Source organism: Orbicella faveolata, unplaced genomic scaffold (genome assembly GCF_042242905.1).
Source record: "Orbicella faveolata isolate gen_17 unplaced genomic scaffold, um_ofav_v1 contig_24, whole genome shotgun sequence".
Lineage (NCBI taxonomy): Eukaryota > Metazoa > Cnidaria > Anthozoa > Scleractinia > Merulinidae > Orbicella > Orbicella faveolata.
In genome coordinates, this window is record NW_028301552.1 from 12,510,456 (window position 1) to 12,536,134 (window position 25,679).

At 37.7% G+C, this 25,679-nt stretch overlaps 1 protein-coding gene, 2 long non-coding RNA genes and 1 pseudogene across 5 annotated transcripts; 2 read left to right on the top strand and 2 right to left on the bottom strand.

The window, feature by feature from the left end:
• Nucleotides 1-532: 532 nt before the first annotated feature.
• LOC110059279 (acid phosphatase type 7-like) lies at nt 533-21,031 on the top strand. 3 transcript variants are annotated; one of them, XR_016207712.1, is made up of 13 exons: nt 533-1,187; nt 1,768-1,986; nt 8,438-8,620; nt 10,257-10,336; nt 14,431-14,528; nt 15,612-15,674; nt 16,782-16,896; nt 17,078-17,191; nt 17,803-17,863; nt 18,560-18,627; nt 18,706-18,770; nt 19,576-19,713; nt 19,874-21,031. XR_016207712.1 is itself a non-coding variant. In XM_089290994.1 (13 exons), exons 1-13 carry the CDS (start codon nt 1,082-1,084, stop codon nt 19,961-19,963), a joined length of 1,407 nt encoding a protein of 468 aa, XP_089147120.1. In that variant the 5' UTR covers nt 542-1,081; the 3' UTR covers nt 19,964-21,031. The 3 variants fall into 3 exon arrangements, 2 of the variants coding, with proteins under 2 accessions (XP_089147120.1, XP_089147121.1); XM_089290994.1 differs by having other exon boundaries at nt 542-1,187; nt 18,706-18,776; nt 19,575-19,713; XM_089290995.1 differs by having other exon boundaries at nt 869-1,187; nt 1,786-1,986; nt 18,706-18,776; nt 19,575-19,713.
• On the bottom strand, nt 3,523-5,449 carry LOC149110428 (uncharacterized). Its single transcript, XR_016207714.1, has 2 exons — nt 5,090-5,449; nt 3,523-4,651 (listed from the first exon to the last, which is right to left on the bottom strand). It is a non-coding gene; the product is annotated as an uncharacterized LOC149110428 (long non-coding RNA).
• On the top strand, nt 5,442-6,901 carry LOC149110429 (uncharacterized). The gene is made up of 2 exons (XR_016207713.1): nt 5,442-5,691; nt 6,457-6,901. It is a non-coding gene; the product is annotated as an uncharacterized LOC149110429 (long non-coding RNA).
• Nucleotides 21,032-21,049: 18 nt separating the features above from the next.
• LOC149110430 (uncharacterized) lies at nt 21,050-22,934 on the bottom strand (annotated as a pseudogene).
• Nucleotides 22,935-25,679: the final 2,745 nt, after the last annotated feature.

A 25,679-nucleotide genomic window follows, 5' to 3' on the forward strand; every position in this document is an offset into this window, starting at 1 on the left:
CTAATAGATGACTGTTTAGTAGGGGTTCGATTGTAGATATATCTCTTAAACTTATTGACTTTCCGCAAAGAGGCTTTTCGAAGAAAATAATCTTTCACTGACACTAACGGTAAAAAAAGAAGGGGGGAGGGGAATCGTTACGAGTCTATAAAATATTTTGAAGTTCATAATTTTTTTCCCGGAAGTAAATGTTTCGTCAACTGCGTGTAGTTTGCGACGGGGATCTCTGAGTTAAACCGAAAGACAAAGTTTTGATTTATTTGGTTCTTTGGCAGCCCTTATTTTCAGGCTTTGTCAGGTGTCTATAACTGGCTTTCTGAAACAATTTCCAGGCTGGCCGAAGAAAAAGGTTCGTTCCTTCTGTGAAGTCGGAGGCTCAAAGTTAAAACGTAAAGGAGACTCGAAGCGATGGAGCAGTAGTATTAAAAATATAACATTTCAAAAGCAGAGTTTATGTTGTTTAGCTATTGCGAGGAAGTAATACGTTAGCTCTGCTCTACAAATCCAGGTTTTGATATGCAAACTGCTTTGCAGATTTGCAAATATACCTTATGGAGCAATTACTAGATTTCGAGCGCCATTCCTAATGTTCACTGAGAACATGTTCAAGACCTTGTACATGAGTGACTTCACTTTTGACATATCGTGGCCTGTTGATGGTATCTTTGATGGGTGTGGTCAAACGTACCCCTATATACGTTGGACTACAAGTCGACCGAGCCCTGCCCTGCTAGTGAAGAACCGCCCGTGCTCAACTTGATGTCCTACCCAGGGCTCTGGGAGACTCCGAACATGGACCACATAAACAAAGATCAATCAACATCATGCGCATTTTTAAGTAAAAAAAAAACGCCCGCAAAAAACAGACCGGTCGAACAATGTACAATGTACACAAAGTTGGCTACCATAACTTCTCCCAGTTATGCATGTTAAGTCCGCATAAAGTCCTTGCCTGACTGCCAGTTAATCTAATTTTGACGACCACAAAAAAGCTCCAGTCACGTCAGGTGGCGTGACTTAGTGCACAGCCACTTAGTGCACAAAAAAATAGCAACGGGAAGCAGTGGTCGGCACAATAGACATGGCGTCGAGCTTGTGGAAGGTTGCGCTGTTCGTTTTGGTATGTTCTCTACATATCTGTTGTGGAGCTGATCCCCAGCCCGAGCAGATTCATATTTCAGCTACAGGTAGGGAAAGAAATAGTTTTAAAACCGTGAAATAATGAAAACACGAATCTTGGAACAGACAAGCCATTACACTTAGTTGTATAAATTGAAAATTTTGTATCTGCTAATGAACTTTAGATAATCAAGTCTGTAAAGTGAGTTATTTTTTTCGGTTGTTTTTTCGCTACCACGGAAATACATGTAAGCCTACATGCAAGCTTACTTTATTATTTCGTAAATCTGCCGAAGTCAGCTCGATTTTAAGCGTTGAGAATCGTTAGTTGATCTTTCTTTTTAAAAGAAGGATGTACTGTGGTCAAAGAATTCTCTCTTAAAATACAATTTAAGCTCATGAATGCGATTTGAAAGCGAAATTTACAAATAGACTGTATACGAGTTTGAGCTACAGCGCTAGGTACATAGTTATTGTTATGTAATAGACTGTTCTCTGCCTCTCTAATACCCCAGATTAACCATAACAGTCCGCTTACTCCCCCGTCACTGGTCGCATTTAAATTCTCTGCTATATGACGGGCAAAGTAAAACTTGGAAGATCATCTGTTAGATAATTTTGAAGCAGTTGCTTCTGTTATTAACATAGATGTGTTGTCACTTGCAGGAGAACCCACAGAGATGATGGTCACATGGGTGACATTAGCATATACAAACTACACTATTGTGGAATACAACAAAGCTGGTTTTCCTCTGACATTACGAGCGTCTGGTGGTGTTACTAAATTTATTGACGGCGGATCAGAACATCGGGTGTTGTATATCCACAGGGTGAAACTGACAGGACTGGTTCCTGGTCAAAGATATGGTATGTAAATGTACTCATTGAGTTGTTCATCTGTACATCTTTAAAATCTGTGACTCAAGTCGGAATAAAATAAATTTAGAATTTGTGAACTTCAAGGAAGTCTTACGAGGACATAGCAATCACATAAATTTGTCAGCACTAACTAGACTCTCACATGGCTCACTGCTCATTGTTATAAACTCTCTGGTTTTATCCCAAGCAGGCTTTTTTTTTTTTTAAATAAATGCACGCTCCTCTTGCAAGCCGGCTTCTTGCTTTATTGTAGATGTGATGGTCTGCAATCTTTTAAAAAAATATGTAAAGGACTGGTGATGAAGGTTTCATTAAGGTTTTCAAGAAGAAGGCAAATTGTTTTCACAGGCAGGTACAACTGTTTGAATTGAAGATTTCAATGCAAGAAATAAGAATTCCCAAAGATGTCATATCAGATGGCAAAGTCATTCTCACAGCTGGTCAAGTTTCCTAGTGCCCAGCCCTTAATGACATCTCTGACTGTGTCTTGATGTACAAATTACCTTCAAATTGTTAGAGACCTTGAATCAATAGTTCGCCAGAGTAGGAAATCATCAAAGGAAAGAGTTAGCAATAGTTCAGACAAGAATGGTGAAGGATAGGGAAAGATCAGGAGTAGCATAGCTCTCTGCAAGAAATGTCACCTTTCTAGTAAGTGCTTCCACTGTTTCCACTGTTGTCAGAGTTTCATTTTGTTATAGGCACCTCTATTCTAATATGCACTCCTTCCAATAATTCCCCCCTGCCCCTGTTAACATTGTCCCATTGAAGACATTGACATGAAGTGTAAATACTGTCTGATAATTATCTACAAGACAGGGTTAACCCTGCGATGGACTTGCTAACCAACCGAGGGTAGTAGAAATAATCTACTCCCCTAATGCTACAAAACCAGGATAAGCGTCACCTCTATGGACTGTTTAGCTTGATGCAGAATTCTTAAATAATATATCAGACTCAAGATTGCTTTTCATTCAATTTCCTAACACATTGTTCCTAAGACACACACGAGTCTTTCAGCCAATACCATCATGGCTACATGTATACTGACCAATACCCCTGCGAAATAAATTCCCAGTAGTCTGGGAATTCCTAGGAATTCCTAGGAATTCCTAGGAATTCCAAGTTATTCCAAGACATGCAAATTATGCTTTATCCAAGACCTTGGAATTTCTGGGAATATTTGGGAATAGTGGAAGTATGACTGGGAATTATTGGGAATTCCTAGGAATTCCAAGTTATTCCAAGTCATGCAAATTATGCTTAATCCAAGACCTTGGAATTTCTGGGAATATTTGGGAATAGTGAAAAGTATGACTGGGAATTATTGGGAATTCCTAGGAACTCCTATTATTTCCCAGACTGTTTTAAAAAATGTGTTTGGAATATCTAGGAATGTTTGGGAATAGCTAAAACACATGAAACATTGTTGGAAATTTCTGTAAATTTCCCAAAATGTCAAAATTAAAGATGAACTCAGTGCATGAATCAGTTTCTGTGAATTAGTAAAAATCAACAGGATCATTTCTCCGGAGTTCCATACCTTTTTATTGTTTTCAAGCTCCAAGGTAATTATTTCCAAACAAATGTACATTAATTCCAGTTTAAGTCTGACAACTCAACATAAAGCTATAGTACTGATAACATTGCTTTTTAGATCCAACATGATTTGTTAGTGTATATGTGCCCGTATGGACCCTTAAATCAAACACCCAGAGTTTAACTGATAGAAAAATGGATGCTCTTAGATTTGATAAATAGATTAAGCAAAAAATTCTGTCAGCATAAATGAATATATATTATTTACAATTTCAATAAAACCAAAAGTATATATGTGCATGTATATATTTAATATAATTGTAGATTCACACACATACCCATCACAGCCCACTGTTGAACAATTTTTGACTTGATCCTTTCTGACTTTAGGAAAAAGAGGAAGACATTTCTCACAGATGTCATAAGTGAAAAGCTCACAGTTTCCACACACTTGCTGTACATTTGTAAAACTGTACTGTGACATTCTCTGGACAAATTACCAGTAGTTTCATTAAAACAAGGATATCTTTAGCAGCCTCTCATTGTCATACAATGTGTTGAAATTAAGGCCAGAATAGCCATACAGGCATATTCTTTGGCAGAAAATGTTTTTTTCTTGGGAACCATTAGTTTCACTTTCATCAGGGGAGTCCAGTGAATGGCCATCAGTGTCAGAGTTCTCAATTTCTTCAGAGGAGTCGGAACTGAAACTGCAACATCATTATCTGAATCACTGTCTGTGGACAAATCTGAGTTGTTGTGTATTACATCAATTGGTATTTCTGTAGTCTTTTCAGGTATAGGCAACTCAATTTCATCAAATGCTTCTGTGAAGCTTCAATTCTTGCATAAAGGTTCACTCCATAATCCATCAAAGTCATCCACAACATTTTTGCCAACAGCCATCTCACTCAGGTGAGCGGAAAACTCTGTGGTGTCCTGTTCATGGTGCTGGAAATGATCTCCAGGAAAAAGGGATGCAAGAGAGGGAGATGACGTCAACTGGCCTGGGAAGACTGCTTTAAGCGATTTATGTGGTCGAATCTTGTAGATTTTGGTATGGGTATAGTGGGATCATCAATATGTTTCTTGCATTTCCTTGTCCTCGCAGTCACTTCAATTCATGACACAACAAAATCAAAAGAATCAAAAAGATTATGAGTCAGTGGGAAACAAATAAATAACTGACATAAATGACAAATAAAAAAAACCTACATCTTGATGTATTGAAAAGACTATAGATCTCATATCATGTTAATACTTATAAATAATTCAAAGGAAAAAATGACAAGCATTGCAAATTTATACTTGCCGCATTGTGCTGACTGGGTGTTGAAACACGTGGGCTCTCAAAATAGACTTGGTGGACTAATACAACAAGCTTAAGCTTATTTCGCAGAATTTATCTCGTTTCCTCAGGTCGATCTTAAACCTTTTAGGTGAATTTCGGCTTTTGGGGTTTTTAAAGAATACACAAGGCATTGCTTAGTTTGATTTATTTACAATTATAGCTTATCACAACAGAAAATCCCTATAAAATTGGATTCCTTACCTTTGCAGCGAACTTGATTTAAGTGCCTCACGATCCTTTGTTATCTTGACAACCGTCGGGAACAGATCAACCAGTTAAAGTACGTTCCATCCTTGATTTCGTCGTAAAAAGTTTGTGTAGTTTTTTCCTTTTGAAGCAAGACCCATCTTTCAAAAGACCACCAAAACAGCGTGGAAACGGAAACAGAATTGCCGTCGAAAGCGACTGGTCCGGTCCCCTCGTTGCCAGTCTCTCTCTCCTTCTTCTCCAGTTTCCATTCTCTCCTCAACTGATCAACTGCACCAATCACAGCACGCGAATTTTCATGTGACTATCGTCGTGACTGAACGTGACAAAGATCACTTTTTTCATTCTCTTTTGGCGCCCATCTTTGAATTCAGCGTTAACGGTTGATCGCTCGTGCGTTTTAGTAGATTTCACTTCCAAAATTATATCAGAATGGTTTTTGCTGCGGTCTTGTGACCAGAAGAAAACAGCGTCAGTGTCATTATCGAGAAACAAGTTATTCTTGGCGAAGATTTGGAGCTAAAAGAAAGTCTTGCTGTGGATGTTTCAACGGGGAAAAATTCAAAGGGCAGATTAGCCGTATACAAAATTATTTGGTGAGTAATCGAATTCAAGTAACCTTATATTATGCAAAGTAAATTCTTGTATTTGGACTAAAGCTTTTGAATGAACTTTATCATCACGAATCATACACGAGTGGGCCACTCAGTCATGGCATGAAATGAATTCTGGCTAAAGCAAAGTTGAAACAATTTAGGTTGCCCAGAGTGCGTGCCTAAACAATTTGATTTGCGAATAACAAGTCGTTTCTCTCGCCTCACTTGTTCAAACGAAATAAATATAGCAGTTCTCTCTGATCCCAGTCAATTAGTTCTTGACAAAAACTCCAACGAGGCAGCCACAGTGTGCATAGTTTGATATATCTCCTGTGTGTTTCAGCCTGACTGTATGGCAATCCGTGTTGATCATCAATTTTTGTCCATCCGTATATTCTTTTGTGTTTACTCTATTATTTAAATGTTCCTTTAATATCTTAAGTGTCTTTTTTAATATTTCTAAAGTCTAAATTTGGCTAAAAACCGTGATATATATCCTCCAATTCGAGAGTTGTCGATACACTTATAGAAGAAGGAAAACCTTGATTTAATCTAATGTAAGCTCAAGATTTATGTAATATATTTATCAATAGTAGAGAAGCACCTTCTCAGTTATCAAGTCTTCTCCTTTAACATTTCAACCAGCTTACAGTCAGGTCTTAATTAGCTGCATGTATTAAACTGTGAGCACACAAATATTTGGATCCCAGTCTTACAGTACCTCATATATATAGCAATGTAATGTATTTTTTAATTTTGTTTTAGGTGTCATACAACAAAGATGAAGATGAAGAGGCTAGCTGCTGACAGCCTAATTAGAGGGCGACAAAAGAAGCTGTGGAATCAACAGAAATAACTGAACAGCAGCTAAGTTTGCCCAAACTCAGCCTTTTTTAATTTTATGAATTGTCTCAGTTTTGTTCTTATCATTGATTCCTTACATTCATGAAAATCCAGATTTGTTCCACATAATAACAATAATTTAAGCTAAAATCTTGTGTATGGAAAATCGTTGGATTTGTAAACCAAAAAAGTAAGTAAATTATCTGAAAAAGTTCTCTTTTTATCAAACATGTAAAAGTTTGACCTTCATATCTGTTTTCAGTTTTACTTTTGATTCTTGATGTAATGAAAAAGAAACAGGATAATTTTTCTTATGTTTAAATTCATGAAAGCCATTGAATGTAATAAACCATTGATTTAAAACCTGTCTGATGTGATATCAGTGACTTTATTTGTTATTTTAATGCTGGGCATTAATCATCAAAATTTTCTCTGGCCTACAAATGATACAAAATTCCCAGTTTTTCTCAGATTTTCCAAAAAATTCCAACCTATTCTCAAAAAATCCTACAAATTCCAAGATATTCTCAGAAATTCCTAGGAATTTTAAGGAATTTTCAAGGTGAGTATATTTCAGTTGGAATTCCTAGGAATTCCTAGGAATTCCAAATCAGCTCTATGTAAACTTGGAATTCCTAGGAATTCCTAGGAATTCCGAGTCCGAATTACCGTGAAAATTCACACCTTAGATTCCTAGGAATTCCTAGGAATTCTTAGGAATTCCTAGGAATTTTTTCCTAGGAATTCTTAGGAAATTCCTAGGAATTCCTAGGAATTCTTAAAGTTATCTCACAAGGGTTATCGTTCAATGGACCAGAATTATACAGTAACATCATCGACTGACAAACACTATTCACTTGACTCTGAAGATGACTTCCGCTCAGGTTTTCGAAACGTCGGTCACCAACAACAGGTCTTTTTAGAACTACATTCACGCGGATGATCACACTATACGAACTACATTGCTTTTTATGAGAGACACTGTTTCATCAGGTTTCCAAACATTGGCGTGAGACTTGCACAATGACTAGTCAGAGCATGTAGCATTTTTGGCTTGTGATATAATTAGTACTACTGATCAATAGACAAAACAAGGGCTATACATGTAGCATATATTACAAAAGTACATGATAACTTTGATTAGATCGCTATCTAGACTAAGCTGTTACTAACAGTAAATGAATAGTTTCCATGGTTTAATACTTGTATTCTTATTATTCTTGTATTCTAACTTATAAAGTAGCATGAGTTAAAAAGCTATGTCAAACACGAAAGACCATGTTTGACCACATATTGAAACATTGAGAAGATAGTCGAAAATACGACTTGCAGCAGAGTACACTACTTGCAAAAACATTTCGAATGATTTTAATTTCAGACAAAAAAGTGTCTGAAAATAAAACCGTCTGAAATATTTGAAGGTCCGAAATTTTAGCGTCTGAAATATTTGCAGTACAGTATAAAACTTTGAAGTAGCTCAAAAGCTCTCAGTTTACTTTAAACCGGAGTTTGTGGAGCAAACTGTAAACCTTGAGGGTGCTGCCAGTAAAACTATCATATTTTAATGCTGTTCCAGTCTAATTGGTGTTTTCTAAGTGTAAATTGGTTTTGGCTATGTTTCAGCAAAGTGTTCGAAATTGTTGTCCGAAATTTGTCTGAAATGAGATAACAAGTGTCCAAAAATGAAATGTCTGAAAGAAATGTCCGAAATTGTAAAGTCCAACAATTTTGTATAATGTATTTGTGACGAACTTTGAGGTGTTTGAAAATGTGGTCAAACCTGTCTTGAGTATTTTGATATATAGATCTTCTCAATCAAAAGTATGCAAAACTAATTAAAGGAGAAAAGGGGGAATTTAAATTGTAAAAATCTTCATGTATGGACGTAATGTCTAATTCGTAGACTACCATGTTGGTGGATATGATGGCTGGAGTGGATTGTGTCACTTTTTTGCCCTAAAGTCTGGTGAGGACTGGAGTCTAAGGATAGCTTTTTATGGAGATCTAGGAAGTGTCAATGCTAAATCTATAAGCTATCTACAAGAAGATGCACAGAATGGATTATATGATGCTGTTCTTCATGTTTGTAAGTTTTGACAAATAAATATATATTTTTTGTTTATACTTTCAGTGGCCTAGGATGATTCACAGATATTGTCAAATCTCAGTGGCAAGAACATGTATACCGTAACTTAGTTTAGTGACCAAAAGTCCCACATAAATTTTACAGGGTAATTCCTGTTTAGTAATTGCTATATGTACATGTGGTGAACAGGTTGTTATTGCAGTGTTACACATACTAACAGTTAGACTTGCTTTCTTATGAGCAAATATATAGTTTGTAGCTGATGTCTACATGTAATGCCTCACATGACATACAATGAGTGTACACCATTAGCCTATATGTTGATTTTTCAAAATCCAAATCATTTTATTCATAAGTTGGATGAATCCAAACAGACAGAACAAAATGGTCTGTATGTAACCGCCACTATACAGAGGGCTATATTCAGCTGGTACAGAAGAATTAGAACTTGTCTGCTCCTTGAAAACACATCATATTCATACTGAATGTTATCTGTAGAAAAGGTCGTTAACTTCCTTTCACACAGTAAGTGAACAATAACAAAGCTCATACGTACTAATACGTTTACTTTATGCGTTATAATGCAAAGTCCTAACGCAGTCTAACGCAGCAAAACGCGCGTGCACTTTTAACCCTTCATGTTAAGAACACGCGTTGGATGTTTGCTTAGTTCTGAGCGGTACTGTAACAGCAAGAGTTCTTTATGAAGTACTGCACTATCGTAAGTAAAAAAAAAAAAAAAAATCAGTTGCACTGCTGCTAACAGACATCTCTAGACTGTAGGTAGATAGGTGTCAACACTATTCCTGAAGCAGGGGTGTGGCATGCATTTTTCATGAAGCATGCACTGATGAGAAAGTTAACTGAGTGCAGAAGACACAAACAGTTAGAGGGTTTAGGGAACATGCTCCTTTCCGAAACATGAAAATATATAAATTTTATGGGATTGGAAATGCCATTTCCCAAGTTTGTGAGGGAACAATTTCATAAGGCAAAACATGGAGTTTTGTATAAATTTAGCAATTTATGTTTTTTCAATGTCAACCTTTGGCCCAGGGATAGCTGTTAGTAGGTTTGATAAAAATAAAAGACTAGAAACTGTCAAGGCAGGCAACTTAATTATTAAGGACATTTTTTTGCCTCATACATTTATATAAATAAAAATAGATTTTTTTTGGATTCCCAGAGCTACTCATCTGTGTACATGGACACATCCTGCTCTCCTGTGAAGGAACATTTCTCTGGTTCCAATGATTTCTTTTTACGGCTGGTTAAATTGCAACTGTAATTTTGTGTGAGATATTATTTTGTCATATTCTCTATCTCATAGGGTATTTTGATATGCATACAAAATCCAATCAACAATGATTTAGATAAACATATACAGGCAAAAACTAACGATAGACAAATCCGACGTTTCGGCGACATCTTGGCGCCATTGTCAAGGGAAACTAATTAAATATGCGATTTCAAGAGTAACTAAGAGTTCAGAGTTTCTAATTTGCATAAGTTAGACAAAGACTTTAGCACGAACTGAGTCTGATTGTACATTTAAACATACAAAATCAAGAAAAATAATTTTTACTGTCAACAATTTGTAACTGAAGGAATCCATTCCAACTTTTTTTTTTTTCAGGTGACTTCGCTTACAATATGGATTACGTAATTCTCAAATCTTGTATTACAATTTTAATTTGGTTTCAATGTTACATACCGGTATGTGCAGTTACTTGAAAAAAATTCACACTTCCTTTTTTTTTTTTCAGATCAAAAGAACCCTTACTAATTACTTATTGTGTGGTTCCAGAAAATATCCATAACCCTACCACAGAGGCAATTGGAAATACTGGAGGGGATGAGGGGATGAGGGGTCGAGGGGTCAAAGATGAAAGAAAAATTGAAGGGGTGAGTGCAAAACCATGCTAAGTGACGATTTGGGTGAAAAAAAAATTTTTCACCAAAGGGCTTGAATTTTTGCATGTGGTCTTCAATGTAATAGAAAAACACGGCCCTGTATTTTTGTCGCTGGTTTTTGCTTCGTTTTCGAGTTATAACGTATGCAAAAATACTTGGCTTTTCCTAGCCATGTCTTTAGGAGTTTATTTGTTGAACAGCAAACAGGCAGACTGTTTATAGTGTATGAAGTCAAAATCAAATCTCACAGCATATGTAGAGCAGAAATCTGGGAACAGATTGTTTACATTGGTTATTGTGACGTGAGCACGTGAACATGTGAATCGATCGAGCGTCAAACGAAATTCATCGAACAAAAAAGAGATGTGCCGCATTAGAGCTCTGTCAACTAATATCTTAAGCATTGTTTTAAAGTACCTATGCCTGCCTGGTGGTTGAGAGGCATCACAAAGTCTCGATAAACCCATAAGTCATCAGCACATTTTAAAGAATCAAAATGTGTTCTGAAACTTCGAAGGCAGCTGTTATACCATAATCGTGTTATCGGCGTTCGAAGTCAGATCGAGCCAGGCAGCAAAGTCCAAGAAAAATACCCTCTGGTGAGTTGTGGCCCATTTCCCAAGCATTGCTTGCGTCAAAGTTTGGAAAGCGAGAACTGGTTTTAGACTTATAAAATTTGTCTTGTATCGACCGCCATGTTTTCCCGCGCATGAGGTGTAAAGACCCTTCCCGGCATGCATTGCGATCACGTTCTGCGGACATTTCTCGAACTGGTAACTAGATTATTTAAACATAAGAATGGCCAACAAGTAGCAATCGATTGTAACATAGGTCTGCGATCCAGGTTGCGTTGATTTTATTTCCAATCGGCATGATTTGTAGTGTTTTGAGCTTCTGGGATCAGCAGACATGCAGATGTGTGGAGACCTGTACGTTGCGGAGAAGGGTTAATCTGTTAATCTGTCAGCCCTATTTATAGCGCGTCTTCACGTGAAATCAACATCATTGAGCTTATAAGTTGCGTGAAATTACCATTTTGCTGTTTTCTAAGTGAAACTAGCATCCTTGCTGTCAAGCGTTAACGTGAAATCAACCTTTTAACCTATTTAGACCTGAAATTAACATCATTGAGCTTATGCGCTGCGTGAAATTGACATTTTGCTGGTTTCTAAGTGAAACCAACATCCTTGCCGTCACGCGTTAATGTGTAATCAACATTTTAACCTATTTAGACCTGAAATCAACATCATTGAACGTATGCGCTGCGTGACATTGACATTTTGCTGGTTTCTAAGTGAAACGAACATCCTTGCCGTCACGCGTTAACGTCAAATCAACATTTTAACCTATTTAGACCTGAAATCAACATCATTGAGCTTATGCACTGCGTGAAATTGACATTTTGTTGGTTTCTAAGAGAAATCAACCTCCTTGCCGTCACGCGTTAACGTCAAATCAACATTTTAACCTATTTAGACCTGAAATCAACATCATTGAGCTTATGCGCTGCATGAAATTGACATTTTGTTGGTTTCTAAGTGAAATCAACCTCCTTGCCGTCATGCGTTGACGTCAAATCAACATTTTAACCTGTTTAGACCTGAAATCAACATCATTGAGCTTATGCGTTGCGTGAAATTGACATTTTGCTCGTTTCGAAGAGAAATCAACCTCCTTGCTGTCACGCGTTAATGTGAAATCAACATTTAAACCTTTTTTGACCTAAAATCAACATTTTTGAGCTTATACGTTGCGTGAAATTGACATTTTGCTGCTTTCTAAGTGAAATCAAAGTCCTTGCGGACACGGCGGGCCGATCCTGTGTTATGATAAACCGAGGCCAGACTTTGACTTATAACAAAGGCTTGGCTTGGCTATTATAACAAAGGATCGGCTCTGTTTATCATAACAAAGGCCCGGCTTTGTTTATTTGAAGACCTTGGCGGGAAAAGGGCGCTAGGTATTTTAATCAAAAGTTAACTTTGTCGAAAACGCTCCAAATTTTGCATGCAGTTTTGTTTAGGTATGTTTAACAATGTCCCGTAGTTTTTCCGCTAAGCTTCGCTTCGTTTTCAAGATATTGCGTATGCAGAAAAAGCACTTGGTTTTCCTAGCAGCATCTTTATAAACGAAGCAAAAACCAGCGACAAAAATACAGGACCGCGTTTTTCTATTACATTGAAGACCACATGCAAAAATTCAAGCCCTTTGGCGAAAATTTTTTTTTTCACCCAAATCGTCACTTAGCATGGTTTTGTACTCACCCCTTCAATTTTTCTTTCATCAAAAACTACTTTGGAAGCTTACAAATGCCAAGAACGTGCTGTTGCGTGGAAATGACCGCCATTACTTGTCACCAGTCCACATGGACTCACCTTGTGGACTGAAAGCGCCCGTGACTAGCCTATTTTGTTTATGCATTGGTCCTGCAGCTGTTAAGAGGCAGTTGATTTCATTTGTAAAAATTAGTTTCTTTATAAAGGTAGAAACGATATTAAAACGATTTCACAAACTTGAGAATTTCTTACTCTTGTTCATCTCATGTTCATCTCTGTCCATTTGTATATAATATTACTGTAGAATTGGTTTTCATCTCGAGTAAGTTAGCAATCATGTTCATGTTAAAAGCATGGTGTCAATTTCATCCACACTCATCTTATCAGTCCTTCAACGGAAATTAGTCATATAGGAAGGTAATTTGACAAGTAACCATTTTATATATTTTCTTTTATAGCATGTTTAGATAAATTGCTGTATGTTTTCTTTGGGTGAACATGTTATGATCGATCGATAGAAAAAATTAAAACAACAGTGACATGCAGTGCAGACGGCTAAGTGTTTGGAGTGATTACTTTAGCTTTAACACACTTTCTTGTCAAAACTATTTTTTCCAGAGGGTATGGGGGGTGTACGAAATACTAGTGGAAATGCTTAAGGGGTGGGGGGAGGGGGTTACTTTTTTATTCAAAATATGGAAATTCCTGGGAGGAGGAGGAGGAGGAGTGGGGGCTTATGTGAAATTCCCTCTGTGGTCGGGGTATGAATCTTTTCTGGAACTACACATTTTAATTTTCAACTTTTCCAAATTTATATGTTTTACATGATAATCATTCTGTGTTTTACACTTGCTGTTCAAATACAGGTTTGACCCTTGGACAAAACACAAACTCATCCCCCACCATGTTACAGGGGAGGTGGGAAGGGAATGGACCCCCCCTCCTGGGTTTTTCTAAATTAATAATGAGACTTCTAATCGATCAAATATTTTCGTTCACGCGCAATTGGTCTAAATGCGTCATGTGACAGAATATTCCCCAACAAAACCTGTGAATATCTGACTGATATTCCCCAATTTTGAAAACGAAAAATATTTGAAGAATAATAAACACAATAGCCTCAATTTGGTGCGAAAATATGCTTGAATATTTGTCCTAGGACATGATCTGTTCCTCAAAGCCTGTTTGCTTCTCAGAACAGATAATGTCCGTGGACAAATATCAGAGCATATTTCCGTGCCAAATGGAGTCTATTGTTTACATATCAAAATCATTAATTTTTTATAAATATGTAATATGCGATGTCACATGTTGTTAAGTCGGCCATATTGGATCCCAGCAAGTTAAAAAAGGATGGAAAAATTAATTGATCCAAAGTGTGAAACAAGCAAAGAAAGGAAAAAATGAAAATAACTAAATCTGCAATGCTGCTTAAGAAAGGTAGATTAAGAAAGAATTAATTCTGTCCAAAAAGATGAAATTTTGTTTGACCTGCTTGTCAAAATGTATTTGCCATAACTTTGTCTCTTGACCCATACAAACAGTTGACACTCCAAAGTTTTGTAAGGGATAACTGTAACACAGGAGGGTTAACGTTTTTTATTGTTTTTATACCAACAGGATAATGCACGGGTAGGTGATGACTTCATGAATCAAATTCAGACAATTGCTGCCTATGTACCATACATGACGTGTCCAGGAAATCATGAACAAGCTTAGTAAGTTTCTTGATGCTTGAAATTTATTTTGTCCATCCCATAAAATGTTCATCCAGATCCCATTGCAACCATTTAATTATTAAATAACATTAATAATATTGATCAATATCGATTTCTTAAAACACAAGCAGGTGAATATTAACGTTAAAAGCTGACGTTTCGGCATCATCGTGACACCATTCTCAAGGTAAAGTGAATAAATAATGCAAAGATTTGATTTCTATACAGTCTCTACAAATTAGCATAATAACAAGGGATCAGGAGTTCTCCAAGTGAATACCTTTGCTCGAATCGAGTTCATTTGCACATTAAGGGATGGTTTAAGTTTTCTTGAATGTATAGAAATCATATCTTTGCATTATTTATTCACTTTGCCTTCAGTTGAGAATGGTGTCACGGTGATGCTGAAATGTCAGCTTTTAACTTAATATTCGCCTAATATTAACCTAAATAATGATCAATTATTGAACGAGGTTGAGCAAAATGTCATGATTTGTCAGTGCCGAGCAGATTAATTGCCACAGCTGAAGGCGATCACTAAGTTTGTTTTCATATTTAAATCACTCTCTGACAGCTCAGGGAAGCGATCTTTTATTTTTCACTTGAAAAACATGACAGTTCTACACATGAGCAGATCACAAATTTGTACGCAGTTATGTGCATGTCAGGTGGTGGGCTCTCGTCCAATGGAGGGAAGAAAAAGTGCATTGAATGATAAAATTTATCATATTTGATATAATTCATAGCATGGCAAATGTGATGTACATGTAGGTTATTAATTTATGGCCAATGGCTGTAATAATTGATGTCCATTTGCATTTATTTATCCCAGAGGGTTTTAATCCTTTGATTTACTCAATGTTTGTTTAATTTTACACCAGAATCGAGGTTGGTGAACCACAACACACCTTGTTTAGCTCTTTAAGTGAACATGGATCATTTAAATTCACTAGCTTCAGAGGGAATAGTTAATACAGGACTTCTCAATCTAACATGGCTAAGCCATTAGGCCAACATACTGCATCTCACGTGAATACATGTACATTATAATCTGAAAAACACATTGAATAATTTTCCTTCCAGCAACTTCTCAAACTACAGAAACAGGTTTTCAATGCCAGGAAACACAGAAAGTATCTTTTACAGGTAAGGATGAAACTTTCATAAATGAGCCTAATGCAATCAGTTGCAAGGAGTACATCTACTAGTTTATATATAGCTACAGGGGTGTGCTCTAGAAGCACCTGGGTGCCACAGGCGACTAACTTTTGACTTTGGGTGACTAGAAAAACTCACTTTTGCCATATAAGCTTGAGCGCTGGGCACCCAGTATTTTATGGTAAGGAACCTTTGGGCTCATCAAAATTTTTCTTAGACCACAGCCTTGAGCTAACAATGTAAAATGCATACGAGTTGAAGAAATGGTCATATTGTCTGTATGTCTGATCAAGTCAGATATATAGTGCTCAGGTTTTCAAAGTCCAAGTGAAATCATCATTTGGAATATACATGTTATTCACTTCTTGAGTGTATACACTGCAAATGTAAAACGAAAGACCTTAGTGAACTGTCATCAGTTGTGTCACAGATTTATTCACCTGAAAATGAAAAGCCAGGCATTATGTAGGCCAGTGATCTCTTATTTATTGATAGACCTGATTCTCGAAGCCCTGGCACATGTGCCACTGGGGGTCCTGAGCTAAACTTAAATCTAGCCGGTGAAATCTTACTAACTGAGTGCAAGGGCAATACATGTACCAGACCATACTATAATATTGGCCTAAGGTCGTGGCAAGAAAGAACCAATCAGAATGCTCTGATTTACCTCAAGAATATCTTGCCATATAATAATATTACATGTATATTATTGATATATATTATATAGCTTGTGCTTGTAGTTAATATAACATGCACTCTGATTGGCTCACACACTCTGATTCCAGGGCATTCTTCCGTAATGCCCACAGTTTGATTACAGGCATGCAAAAACAAAGCAAAAAGCCATATAATGAACAACTTGTTAACCTCGCACGTTCAGTCTTTACAGGAAAATCTTAAACCTTGGCCTTGCCGTATTGACCTCGCTATCACTTGGTCAATACGGCAAGGTCCTAGTTTGAGATTTCTTGTAAAGGCCTCACTCTCAGTTAGTAAGTAGTTAATATTTTCTAATATCTCATTATTAATATTTAGTCTGTATTTCACATTTACCAGTATCTCTTTTCTGACTATCTTCTATTTTTCCTGGTTTAGTTGGAACATTGGGCCTGCACACATCATTAGTTTTTCAACAGAAGTCTACTACTGGTTAAATTATGGAATTGAACAAATTGTTCGGCAGTATGATTTTCTGAAAAAAGACCTGCAGGTTAGCTACAGTACTGTATTTGTCTGTACAATTTGGTAGATTTTGCTCTGGTTTCTTCCAAATTGAAAACGACTTTTTCCTCTTCAATTTCCTGGATGTCAAATAGTCATCAAATTCAATAGCAAAGCTGGGAAAACATGTTGATATGAAATAGATGTCTTTTCATGTTATAAATTTGTAGGAAGCAGCGTCACCTGAAAACCGCAAGTTGCGTCCATGGATTATCACAATGGGTCATAAACCAATGTACTGTGATAACAATGATGGCGAATACTGCATGGAAACTGACCATGTGGTATGTTGCTACACTTTTCTTTACTCTAGGTTTTCCCTATCAATAATGCAAATAAATGTTACCCTAGAAGGAGTCTAGTATGTGTGAAAAGTGACAAAATGTTGACTTGACTGTTGACATCAATAGGGAAAACCAGGCTGAAGCTAACCTTATTTTCATAGCATTAGCTTTACAATTTCTATACTTGCGGCTCTTGGTGAATTGTGTTTGGGTATTGGAGGTGAGGTAGGGTCAAACAGAAAAGTTTTCGAAAAAGTTAGGGTGGTCTGAATGCCCTGCACAGAATATTTTTAAACTTGGCAAAAAGTTACATCTTATCATGCTTGTCACAATTCGATATTGAAAATGGGGGTCACTGAGCTAGTTTTTCAGTTATAAAGCACTTAAAGCTAAAATTAAGGTGTTTTACTGCCTGTTGCTACAGTAATCGATTATGCCATAAAGATTATCATTATTGGTTCACCAATAATTATTGCTGGGCATTTGTGTGATACCATAAAAGATAAAGAGTGGTGGTATTGATGCTGGTGTAGCTGTTGGGAAAGTGCTGGAAACTGTTTCCAGCCGCCTTAATCAAGTCCAGTTAACTCTTCTTTTATTGCATTTTTTAGATACGCAAAGGAATCACATCAAAACATTTGTTTGGTTTGGAAGACTTGTTTTACAAATATGGTAAGAAGGAGACCGGAGATCAATGTGATAGCTTTTGTGCTCACAAGCAGCTCAAGCTCAAGCTTCGAGTGATGATCATCTCGGTAATGGCAATCATGGCAAAAATGGGATTATTTACAATTGGTTTCATAAGGTAGAAATACTAGTTAGAGATACTAGAGAGGTTTCCAACTCTTTAAAAGAAAGAGAAACACTGGCAAAGCTAGGAAGCTAAAGTCGCTTTAAATCAGCAGAAACAGTGTCAGGCAACAAGCAATACACTGTGGAAGAAAGATAAGCTATGTGTATCCCTTTAAAGAGGTTTCTAGTATTACTACCTCCTAAAACTGGTCGTAAATATTCCCATATACTAAGTTTTATATTTTTGCCGTGACAGCTATAATGCATCATTGCTTAAAACTTGAGCTTGGGTCAGCTGTGGTGTGCCTTGATGAGTAGCAAACATGTGAATAACCCCGTAAGGTGGACCCCGTTAAAATCGGGTTGCCAATGGACCTCAAAAATCTGGCTATATTAATGAGGTGGCTGTGTTAAGGGGCTCTTTAAAAACAGAAAATGACAAACTGAGCTTTTGTTTGGGCCAGAATAAAGAGGCCATACTAACGAGATGACAGTAGGGCGGGATTTCAATGTATAGTAGAACTTGTCTCAACTTGTCCAGTGTGTTGGTCATGATAATCTCTCTTCACTTGTTAGGTGTTGATCTGACGCTTTGGGCTCATGAACACTCTTATGAACAACTGTGGCCATTGTACAACATGCAGGTGAGGTATTTTTAGTCAACTCGTTCTGTTAGTTCTCAATTTACTTTAAAATTCGCCCATTCTTTCCTTTTGTTGCAGGTCTGCAATGGGTCTTTGGAAGAGCCATACACCAACCCTTGTGCACCAGTTCATATCATCACTGGGTCAGCGATACATTATCAACAGTACTGTATTCCGTACAGCCATGTTAGAACAGTCAAATGCAAAGCCCAGGAAGGGGTTGTGGTGGGGGGAAGGTGGACTCCTACCTGGAAGGGTTTGGGATGCCTGTGGGAAAATTTGAGTTAAACCTCTAAAGGAGACCCGTTTCGGCATGGCTCAAGCTTTATTTGACCTCAGTCTAAAAGAAACCAAAAAAACCAACCTCGTTTCTGTATTGTTTCATTCGAATACACCTTAAAAAAAAAATTCAATGACTGAAAATAGTGGCAATTCATTTTGTACACCCCAAGTGAGTCCAAAATCTGGGATTTGCACCCCTAAGCAAGACAACGAGCATCCCCAACCATTTCATGAGAGAGTCCCCCCCCCCCCCCAACTGTGCAAAGATTGAGCACTGCTGTGAGACATACACTGTTCATATTGTGTGTGATATGTTTGTTAAATGCAAGCTGCAAAATATGGAGGTTAACTATTGCTAAATGTTTTTTTTACAGATACTGCATGCTTGTGAGTTTCTCTTTTCATTAATGGCCTTCCCACGTAATGTCAGGCCAGATAGCATTAGAATAGGAAACAAAGCTTTAATTTTCCCAGATATGCAAATTGTAATCTGTTAAAAAAAATCACAGGCTGTTTTCTTTATTGCTACAGAAGACAAAGAGCACTTGCACCAGTAATGTTCACTCTGTCCCAAAATTTTACAAGCAGTCAATTATAATGAACTCTGAAAAACATGTTTCACTGTTGATTTTTCCTGTTTAGTAATATTAGTCATGATTTTTCTAGGGATGTACTTCAAAGCATGACCCATTTCTGAAAGACAAAGCCATCTGGACAGCTTATCGCAACTCAGCTTATGGCTACTCACGCATGACCATCCACAATAAGACACACATATCCATAGAGCAAGTCAGTGTTGATAAAGTAAGTGTAACAAGTACAACAGTCATGGCTTTTTATCTTCTATGTTGAAAAGAGCACACATGTTTTACAGTAATGATATAATTCCTTTCAAAGAATAAAAGGTTTGGATGCAATCATCATAGAGAATTAAACTAAATTAATTTTGTTGCTTTTGTTCCAGGCAGGGGAAGTAGTTGACAAAATGACATTGGTTAAAGATATCCATGGTCCAGAAGCTTGGACCACAAAGAAAGTGAAAAATCGAAATTGAATTTAAAATTTCTTAAATAATTTATACAAGAATTGAAGGTTTTCTTTTACTCGCCACATGTATGTACAGTTTTGTAGAACTGCCGAACAAGGCTGTCAAAGTTGTAAATTCATGCATGCGAGGTATGAATTGTCGTTGAAGACTGTGTGATTATAAATCAACCAGTTGGTATGTTTTGTTTAGTGTATTGTTGTGACAACTACTCAGGAGAAAGTTGTTTGATTTGCCTTGTGGTCTTCTAAAACTGACACACGTATAGGTAGACATAGTCAACGAGTTAGCCACTATGACCTTTTCTTTTTTGTATTTAAATCTGAAAATTTACCCTGCCAGGTTATCCTTGATCGTCAAAAGTTGTTGATACTGCGGACCTTGCATTCATATGGGGTAAGATCAAAACTTTTGAACGAAAAAATAGGCATTTAGATTGTTGGTAAAAGCTTGTACTACACGAAATTAAGGGGGCTGTGCGAATCACCTTTATCATGGAAGTTTGTTATAAGTGCATTTTGGGATATCATATAAAAGATAACATTTTGTGATAAGTAAAAATGGACGAGAAGGAATGGGTGCGATTTTGCTTGGTTGTCAGACATACGAATTTAGAAAAAAAAATTAAAGGCAGTAATTTTCAAATTGTATTGGATATAGTCATTTTTTTTTCAAGCAGTATTTGTCTTTCTTTCAGATGATTTCAGTACAGTTTTGTTGATTATTTGCTTAATGTTAGAGTTCACATAGCTCTAGCAATCTACAAACAATGTTTTTTTAATAATAATAATAATAATAATAACAACAACAACAACAACAACAACAACAAACTTTATTGAGTACTTTTTTATATAAACATTAAGCTTACATTTGTCTGGTAAAAAATTCAGAAATTGTTGTTCCTTAAGTTTTTTCCCTGTAAAAATTGCAATAGCCTACCTACATAATTACATTCTGTAAGCATTGATGATTTATTCATGAGTTTGAGAGTGTTTTTTTTTTTAAAAAAAAGAAACACTATTTATGTACTTAAGTTTTGATGAAAATAAAAATATTACAAAGATCCTAAAACACTAATTCACAAGTTCACGTCATTATTCACTTTCTAAAATTAGCGCACATACGCTTGGCTAGCGTTTAAGCGGCAGTCATCAATAAAATCCCCTTGTGGAATTTTGTGTAAAGGTGACCCGGAGCCCCTCACACGTGTGTACCGACCTTAAAATCTCAAAGGAAAGCAATGTTCAGGGGCACCCAACGACCGCTTTCTCTCGATTTTTTTGAACGCTGTCTTGGGCTATATGGAGTACTTTTAAAGCTCTGTAAGCTAATTTTAGGTTGCGCTAAAAAAATTATCTGTTCGGTTATTCTAGGGGAACTTGAGTATTCTCGAATTTATTAGGGCTTTTTTGTCCATTTCCCGAAAACCTTAGGTCTTACCGCCTTTCAGAAGATGATAGCTGACCTTTTTTCGAAACCCAAAACGACATTTTTAATAATCCGAAAACAACAGACATTAAATTTCTCACTATATCACGGCGAAAGTTCGAGGTGACAATTCCCTTAACAAAATCAGAGGGGATTAAAGGCCTTCCGAACAGATAGTTTACCGAAATGATCCGTTGGGTGCCCCTGAATGTTCTAATCCAAGTAATAGTAATGTGATAAGGTTCCTCATTCTTTTCTGAGAGCTTCTCGGTTAGGCGTTTGAGAAAGCAGTTACAGTCGGCTCCCATCCCACCGTTGGTTCCAAAAACTAGGGGAGGGAAATATCCCATTTCAACGTCTAGCACCCTCTGTTGGTACTTCCGCTTTTTCTTCTCCTGCCCCTTGAAGATTGTGGATGTCGCTTTTCCCTGGTTACACTTGGAGTTAACATGCGTTACTCTGACATCGAAAAATGCTGTAACTCCTCGAGACGAAAAGCCCCCTGCCTTCATGTCCAGTCTTGCCTCCGGACTTGTCACCGCGTTTCTGAGGTTGAATCGCTCATTATCGAGAGATTGTAGTTGTCGTTCGACTTCAACGTTGGTGCAAACCTTACCAAGAAATGAGGTAAGTAGGTTGCGAACGCCATCGTGTCTCTGCGCCACAAACCTTCTGTTTTTGCAAGACAGGGCATGGCTGACGGTATACTTTTCACCACAAACACACTAGCTTGGTAAATCGGACAGCGGCACATTATACCTTAAACCAGAAGCATAGTGATATGCTTCTGCTTAAACACAGAATCTCTGAATTCTTGTTTATTCAGCACCAAGCCTCTTATTTATTCAGCACCATCAACAAGGGGCACTGCGGTAAGCCACGAGCTCGCACCCTTGCCTCTCGACTGGTTAACTGACCGCAGCAGATCCGAGGGTGGAGTGGAATCAACACTTTTCAATTGGCTTTGCTCAATTCGGTTGTGTGAAGCTGATTTATTGCAAAATTCACCTAAGTCTTATCAACAAACTGAACCAAAGACGTGTTGCGTTGGTGCCTGTTGTGGTTGACCTTGCAGTGGCGGATCTAGGGGAGGGGACCGGGGGGCCCACCCCCCCCCCCCTTATTTTGGGTAAAACAAAAAGAAATCACAGAAGGGAGAAAAGCCGGCAGGGCAAGTAAAACAACTCAACTTAAGGTCTGGATCCGCCACTGCCTTGTGATAGAGATTAGAAAGTCATAAGCACAGTAATAAGATAAAGAGTATCAAGGTTTGTAGCTTGAGATGAAAGTCAACTGTATTCTCGCTTTTGTTCAAAGGTCTGCACGGAACTGAAACTTGAAATGGGTATTGACATAGCGAAGAAATTCTTTAATCTTCAGGCATCCCCTGTATGCATTATTTCGAGAAATGTTTGATCGGATGTTTGCAGGAACCTGATTTTAACTCTTGCATACGGTGTTTGCGCACGCAGTACGAGGGGTCATGAAAATCGTGCTGTCCTTCCGAAATGGCAGGATAATAGTGTTCTTCTTCGCAGCTAACAAGAGTCATGAAGACGATGCCACACTTGCTTTGGCCTCTTCTAAAGCTTAACTCGAGAATTCTGGGTTTAACGATTTCACTAGCGATAGCATATTTTGTTCAAAATGACACCTCTTTTATCCTACCTGGCGACAGCGATCGAAGAGCGAGTTGCTGATCGCTGGCGACCCATTTTTGGCGTGAAATTAACCGAAAAGCTTTGAGACCCAAAATGTTTCACATTTTCCCCTTGTTACAAACTGATATAATATTTTTGCCGTTATAAATCACTTTTCTTGAACATTTATTGCCGTATCCACTGAAAAAAGTTGCCCGACTTCATGCCTTTACTTTAATTTTAACATGCATTTGACGTCAGGACAGTACAGGTTTTCCGTCTGCTGAACCCTGATTGGTCAATTGAAATTTCAGGCGCGCCAGCTCTGTGCAAGGACGATACCATAGTGAAGAAGTGCAAAATTTGTGAGATCAACAGCAAGATCAAATTTTCACTGTACTAAGGCGCAGACATTCGTAATCACCCGTTGTTAGATTTAACTTATTCATAAAGGCAATCTAAGTTGTTAAGGTTTGGCAGCGGAATGCTAAGAGAGACTCGATTATGAAGACATGATTGATCCAATTCAGGCTTGAACGGGATTCCAACCCATGACCTCTGCGATGCCAGTGCAGTGCTCTACCAATTGAGCGTTCAAGCCAACTGGGAGCTGGTCACGTGAATTCGTAAGCATTTTGGGGTTGCAGACTCAATGGGGCATGCCTGCAGTCTTTTGTAATTTAAACTGAGACGCGTAAACAAGAATGAAAGTAGATTATGGCGGGCACCGTCTTCTTTTATTCTATCTTGCCATACATGAAGTCTCAATCCTAGCTTTTACCGAAGCTGTTAAAGTTTTTCTGTACTTATGCATCGTTTTATTTTACCATGTTTTCATTTTCGTCGAGTTTCTTGTTGTAGTGTACTTTGTACTGCTCAAGCATCGTGTCCATCATGTTAAAAACTTCGTTGCTGTAATGAACATGATCTAAGCATCTGAGTTGATATGAATCGCTCAATGAATACACGTCTATGACGTCAAATCGTCCTTTGCACATGGCCGACATGGAGTAGGCGTTGAAGAGGGAACTCGCTGAAAGGAGGAAACGCAAAAATATTTTATTGAGGTTCTAAGAGGTGTACCAATCGTGGACCTTATCACTGCGCCTCTTTTTATTGCTAAGTAGGAGATAAAACATTTGTGTAGCTAATCTTTGTAAACCCAAACACGGCACTAGGATCTCATTTATAAATGCAGGATACAGCGAGTGTTAAATCATCATAAAGTAAATAAAGCGATAGCCTGCGAATGCAGACGTATTTCCGGCTGTCGCTTGTCTCCGCCGAAAATAACGTCTGCGAACCCAAGCCAGGAAACGATTTCTGTGACGTGATGACTTTTGTTTCTCCTTGGCCTATCAGATTCCATGATAGAATGAAACTCGAGTGCTCCTCGCAGCGAATACCTCGCGCAGTAGTTCTGGGGTTACTTGAGCTAAACTGTGATTGGCTTAAAATTCCTACGTCACAGAAATCGTTTCCTGGCTCGGCTTCGCAGACGTTATTTTCGGCGGAGACAAGCGACAGCCGGAAATACGTCTGCGTTCGTAGGCTAATAAAGCGGCAATGAACCAAAAAAATTAAAAAGCAATGTTTACAGAAATGCTTTCGAGTTGCTCTTGCGTAACTTACAAACTGTGAATAGCTTATTAACCACTGGGGATTCATAACATGGGATTCGTACATGATGTACATATTCTTGTCCTTGTCCCAATACAATAATTACAGCAAAATGTCTGGATGCAAAGTCTTAACATCTCTTGGAGTTCTTCTCTAAATGATGCCCAGACAGCGATATGACTTCAAATAATTCAGTACAGCGGAAATGACATATCTCGATAAGGTGACTGGTGAGGTTATACAACAATTGTTGTCGAGGTTTCTGCATAGAAATACTTCGTATAATCATACAAGGAATATTTACTCATACGGTAACGTACTTTTTGCGAATTATTTGCGACAGAAAATCAAAGAAAAACAATTTACAGAGTATAAATGTCAAGATAAAGAAAAACGATGTGCGGGTTTACACAGTACTGATGATATAAACTTCTAAACGTCCGTTAGCGTTTACACCAGAATATATTTCGCAAGAGAGAAGTGATATTTTTGGTATATCTAATACTTCTTGCTTTAAAGTTTTACGTAAGCGCTGTGAAAATGTATGATTTGTTGAGGGTTGTTTTGACGTGTGGAGCCAAGCATCACGAACGTACCATATCACTTCCGTCACGAAACCTCACGGAATGTACGAAGCGTGAGTCAGCAGTGAACAGTTTAGGCAGTCCTTCGCCATTTCACCCTCTTCTTCTTCTGAAGTTGAAGGTCACTGTCACATCTTCTGGTGGTCAAGAAGACAAAAGCAAAAGTAGAGATCAGTTGATACAGATTTGAAAAGCGCAAGAAGGTAGGAACTTTAACACAAATTATCGATGTGTTAACACAGGCAGCCCAAGCTCTCTCTATGAACCACACAAGCAACACAATATGGCATCGAATTATAAGGGTTTATATGGGATTTTCTACAAGATATCCATGGCCTGGCGTCGCTCGCAGGGCTGCGATTGTGTGGATAGAGGATTGAAATGAAAGATCAACCTTTGCCCTTGAATTCTGCGGTGGATTTGTGAACGTGGGTTCATTTTAGTCTGGGATTT